Source organism: Hermetia illucens, chromosome 2 (assembly GCF_905115235.1).
Source record: "Hermetia illucens chromosome 2, iHerIll2.2.curated.20191125, whole genome shotgun sequence".
Taxonomy (NCBI): domain Eukaryota; kingdom Metazoa; phylum Arthropoda; class Insecta; order Diptera; family Stratiomyidae; genus Hermetia; species Hermetia illucens.
Genome location: NC_051850.1, coordinates 84,220,057 through 84,226,056, shown reverse-complemented (window position 1 = coordinate 84,226,056; position 6,000 = coordinate 84,220,057). Strand labels below are relative to the sequence as shown.

Here is a 6,000-nt window from a genome sequence, read left to right as displayed (position 1 = left end):
CCTCATCCAATTGGTCGACCCAACACAAAGCAGCTGTAGTGTGCATACCGGTGACTATATCGTCATTGCTTGTGTTCTTAATGATCATGTCATGTCATGACAAAAGGGCAAAGGGCAACCGACTTGATGGGAATAAAGGCCTTGATACAACATAAAGAGATGCCACACTCGTAGCCTGCATCGTTGACTCTCACGACCTTGTATTTATTAAATGATTTTCTTATCTTCCTATATTTTATGGTGGGAGCAAGAAGTCGCAAATCAACTATATTCTCCCAAAAAGGCCGATATTTTCTCGAGGTTCTCTGTGAGACTATCGCACTTCAACGTCGGCAGTTGATTCCTGTCTTGAGAATCAAGCCACCGTCGAAACAACGTAGAGAACGCACTGGGCTTTTCATTCAATGATTGAGGTTTCACGAGAAAAGAGAAGAAATGATCTCATTTATGATACTGCCAGCCATTAGGAATGTTGAAGGAACGTGGAATCAAACCAAAAGGACGAGAAAAGGACTAAATGGAACAATTTATCTCTAGCATGGAAAATGCATAAGACTAGCTACTGAAGTACAGCTACAATTTGCCCGTGGCTGGGATTGTAACGTCCATATTGCTATAACCAACTAATATCTGTGCGAGGTACATTGGTAAACAACGTGAAGCATGGACATTATATGAAAAATGCATTCGAACGTCTTTATTTTTGTGTATTTTAGGGAAATATCATCACGAGCCATTAGGCGTTTTGATGGGTTTTCAGTTCATGGAGTATTCGTCGAGAACATTTGCATATTTACGCTACAATGAAGCTCCGGATGTTGAATATTGCCTTCTCAATGCGTTTAGAAAGGTACACTGTAACAAAAGGAATCTCCGATGCCTGCCAAATAATGCCAATATTCATAGTAAACAAGTTTATGATTTCGTAAAAATTCAAAAATCAAAAAATTCACAGTCATTTCTTACTTTTAATGTGTGAGTTTATGTTTTGTTTTCTTTTGCTATGAAGTTATTTAAATTTAAAGTTATTTATTTGGTAACGCTTATTGCTAAACATTTTTAAAGATGATATTTATATGTATGTAAACAATACTTATGCGTATTTAGCTTTTTCTTAAAAAATTACTCCTAAACACATTTATATCTTTCTTGAAATATAATAAACAAAAGAAATTATTTTTACTTTTGAAGATCGAATCGTCTACTTATTCACAGTAAAAGTGCAAGTGTCCATCTTAGATATACATTTATAATTGAGTTTTATTTATTTTTCATTAGCTCCTCGTCCCGTAATAACTCGAATGCCGATAAGGTTTCGCGGTTCTTCTTTTTAAATATAACCGTTTCATTCATATTTACTACAAAAAATGTTACACTATATGCTAACAAACTAGGTATAATTATGGCTACTATGAACAGCTATCTAATATCTCTTATTAAGTTCCATAGGCTTCTAGTTTGGTTCTCTTTGATATCAGGCCAAGAAAATAAGAAAACGAAATTATTGATATCAGTCTTTCCAGCCAGAATATCTTCACAGTCTGATTTTTTAAGTATGAACGAAGTAAATGAAGTGATTGTAATGTTGGCTTGTTGCGATAAGGTACCAGTTACGTGAACATCATCTATCCAAAAATACGGGGTCTTTTGTGCTTCGACGTACAACCTGAACGCAACATCGGGAGAATAAATGATTGAATATCCAGGACAATAGGGTGGATAATAACGCCCAGAATATTCTCGAGTACTGACCCGCCATTTTGAACGAAAGCTCCGCTTAACCCGAGCCCAGCTGATCTTTTGGCAAAAGAGGAAATCTTGACGATCTGCATTTGTTCCTAAGTACTTCAACAGGAACGGAGTATTAACGAAGACATCGTCGTCAATTTTCAGAACATATTTGGCTTCGGGACAATAATATGAAAACCACTTTAAGGCCATTACATGCTTGTAGGTCATGTTTCGATAAGCGTCTATGAAGTTTCCTTGTACCATATCTGAAAACATGCTGTTTTCTACTTCTAGCGACTGCTGAAGATGAGATGAGTTAACAGCACCAAGTAAAAATATTAAACGGGTTGACTGGTCAGTCAGAGAACCCCATGTCTCTCGGATTAGAAGTCTCTTTTTAAAGTTTGTTGGAGCTGAATGGACTAAAATTAAAAGGAACGGTCTGGAGGTTCTGCCTTCCCCGATAAAATCATCATTTGAACTCTCCAAGCTAATTCCTCCGCCGTTTTTGGGTAAATTCCGAATACTGTTGCAGGGCACCTGATTCATTATGAAATCGAAGTCGTGCAGATCTATTAAACTACTTAAATCATCCTTTGGCAACGTTTCATAATTTATAACCGACGACGGTATGCTAACTACACTTAGGTTATAACTGCTAGTAGAGAAACTATAATTTCGAGCCTTATTAGTATTATTCTGATAACTACTGTTACTAAAGTTCCACAATGATGGTATTGTGTTGTTTGCGCTCCGCGTTTTTATGTCGCCATTTCGAATGCGACGTCCCTTCCACTGTACATTTCCCTCGCCACTGCTGGTACCACTTGTGTATGGATGTGGAGGTGACACAGTTCCTCTTGTCGATGTCCATGAAGAGGGTGTTAAGAATATTTGCTGTTGAGGGAAATGATATACAGATTTCTCGTGCCTTTGACGGTCCTTTTCCGATTGAACTTGCGACTGCGGATAACCGCGGTAATGATAATAATTGCCTTGTTGATATAACGGATTTGTATAGCTGACCTCCGGCCCTATCATTGAAGACTCCTGTAATGATATTCTCCATATCGATACACATAATGTCAGTGCAATCAACAACCCGAACAGTGGCCGGCGCTCCAACATGACACTGTTCACCAATAATATTCGTAATTCAATCGGGTCATCGATTCGGGCATTTCACAGCAAATATTTAATGAACATTCCCTGAAAAGAAAATGAAATTTATTATTATTATTTTTCGTAAATTCGACTACACAAAATACCAAATTGAGCGGTAATACGTATGTGATAATACTGGACTAATTCCAAATTAGATAGAGTGGAAACAAAAACAATAGACGAATTTGGACTGCCCACAGAATGTACGAATGGAATATTCACTGAATTGTTCTTTCCCTTACATTATACATTCACATGGACAACCGAAATAAAAACCAACGCAGAGGTATGAGCTGCGATTTTATAGAGAAACCCAATATACGAAAAGCCTATTATACGTAGGTTCTTAGATTGGTCGCTTTCATCTCGAATAATTCCGTACAATAACTTGGCACTAGGCAGTAACAGCAAGGAGCAAAATACACAAATCTTTTACCACATTATGTAGGAGGATTTTCTTAAGTATTTTAAAGAGCATTCTCACATCCCGGAATCATTTGCCGGAATGCAGAAGTGTTTCATGAAACAAATGTATAAGTGCGTCACATTCCCTATACTTTCACATCTTTTGACATTGGTTTATAAATTGAATTTCTAACTTTGATAAAACTTAATAAAGAGGCGAATTCTGTACGGTATTAGCGGATTTCCCGATAAAATGTCTTCGGATGATACAGCACAAGAAAGCAGGAGTTACGAATAATCAACTACATCCTAAGTGGGGAAAATTCAATCTGCAAATAATATCAGGAAAGACACGAAAGGGAGTACAAATCCCCTCTCTCAAAATCAGAAGCATATGACAGTAGCATTCTACTCCACTGTGGTTTGTTTTTGGCGAAAAACAAAAGAATGATTCTCTAACCAGTTGAAATAGCGGTGTTTGAAGTTTTATTATATAACTCCAAATCTCACTACACATAACGCAAAATACGGTTGAAAATTCGTCCCAATTGCTCAGTACTTTCAATAGGAACTAAAACATGGATTATCGAGAGCGTCAATTTTAAGGGTAAGTAAAAAACAAAATAGAAGTATACAGCCTCAGACATTCATGCACAACTACACCATCTCGATGAGGACCCGTCAATCACGTGAATCCATTGTTGTATGAAAGCTGTTATTATGACCACAAAAGCTTGTAGTAGGCCCTGACTTCCAATAAAATCGAAGGTTTTATGTGTTCTGACTAGCAAATCACAGTTTAAACCATACATCTAATAGGGAGTACTCACACTCAATGGTCCCGAGCTTGCGAAAGTTTGGGGTAGCTTATGCATAAGCCCTAACATCTAGCAGTATCTATGTGCATATTGTTTAGTGCCGCCGATGTCTACAGGGAAGCTTCTTCAATACGTTCGCAAGTCTGGTCCATTAAGTGTGATGTAATTAATATGGCGTAATTCTCAAAAAAGATTGTAAAGAAAACAAATATTTTAATTTCTATCAGGATCCAAAATACAAATGAAATTATATAGAGAATATCTATAAGTAAAAAGAGAAGATGTGCTTCAAGATGTAATTTAGTAAACTCAGAGCTCTAACTCTATATAAATTCCATATACTATACATATTTTTTAAGGTGTTGTGTAAAACAAAACCTTATTAAAATCGATTCTATGTCTGTCTATCTGTCTGTCACACGTACTTTTCTCCAAAACCGCTAAACCGATCGGAACGTGGTGGACAAATGGCAACTATGAAATCCCACGCATACAGCGAGTGGTATAAATTTAGGTGGAGTTTAAAGGGGACTCCGCATACATGCAAAGAGGGGATTCAAAAATTTTTTTCACTGGATATAGCCGTGTAGGGTATCAAATGAAAGGCATTGATTAGTATTTTCCGAAACTGACATTAGTTTTGGCGTGAATTGCAAAGTGCGTGAGTAAGGAGTCAAAATGTATGCGCTTAAAGTGAGGCAGGACTCATTTTCGGAAACTACCCAAGCTAAAAAATCCGAAAAAAATCAGGGTGGTGCGCTTAGATGAAATCTAGGCCTCAAAATATGTCCCATTCCGATATCTGCTCAAATAAATTAACTAATAGTATATTGCTAACTTTTAGAAATTTACTGAAAAACCCCCTTAAATTCATTCTAGCACTTCCGAATTAGGGAACAATATTTCGTATATATGTGCTAAATTTCATGGAAATCAGGCTATTAACGCCAAAGTTATAGCAGTTCAAACTTAGCAATTTCGCTCGAGTTTACTGCTTCCAAAGCCATGCAAATCAAATGCTGACGTCATAATTAACGGGAATAATTGACATTCACGTGAAATATTAAAGTCGAATTTATGAAGAATCTACTTCTGCAGCTCTTTTTAAGGTTTTGTGTAAAACACTAATGTGAAATCTAATCTTCGAGAGATATCCCATTCCGGAATTTGTTCAAATTCATTTACTAATAGTACATTATCAACTTTTAGAAATTGACTAAAAAACTCCCCTTAAGTTCATCCTAGGTATACTAAATTTTGCACCGACATAGAGGACAGCCTCGTGCAAACACATGAAAATCCAACCATTAGTGTCATAGTTATAGCAGTTCAAACTTATCAATTTCGTGCGAAATAACAGCATCGTAAGCCATACAAATAAGATGCTGACGTCATAACTAACGAGAATTGACATTCGAGTGAAATATTAAAATTCCATTCAAAAAGAATCTAATTCTCCCCAACCTTTTTTAAGGTTTTGTGTGAAACAAAACCTTATTAGAATCGATTCGATGTCTGCCTGTTTTTTTAAGGTTTTGTTTGCAAAAAAACCTTATTCAAATCAGTTCAATGTCTGTCTGTCTCTCCGTCTGTCTGTCACAAGCACTTTTCTCAGAAACGACTATACCGATTAGCACGAAATTTGGTGAGAAGGTGGGAACTGTGGACCCCCAGACATGCAGTAAGTGATATCCTTCTACGTTGAGATTTAGGGGGGATCCCCATACATGTAAAAGGGGGGTGTAAAATTTTTTTTTTTACCGAATATAGTCATGTGGACTATCAAGTGAAAGGTCTCGATTAGTACTTTTCGATGCCAGTCTTATAATAATAATCGTTGGCGCAACAATCCATATTGGATCAGGGCCTTGAAGTGTGTTAG

General features: G+C 36.8%; 1 protein-coding gene across 2 annotated transcripts in view; it reads right to left on the bottom strand.

Moving 5' to 3' along the window:
• Nucleotides 1-899: 899 nt before the first annotated feature.
• Nucleotides 900-6,000, bottom strand: part of LOC119647474 (beta-1,3-galactosyltransferase 1) — a 119,894-nt gene continuing 114,793 nt past the window's right edge. For both annotated transcript variants that reach the window (XM_038048413.1, XM_038048414.1), the window contains one exon: nt 900-2,940. In XM_038048413.1, coding sequence (XP_037904341.1) covers nt 1,420-2,859 — 1,440 coding nt within the window. In that variant the 5' untranslated portion in view covers nt 2,860-2,940 and the 3' untranslated portion in view covers nt 900-1,419. The remainder of the gene's footprint in view (nt 2,941-6,000) is intronic.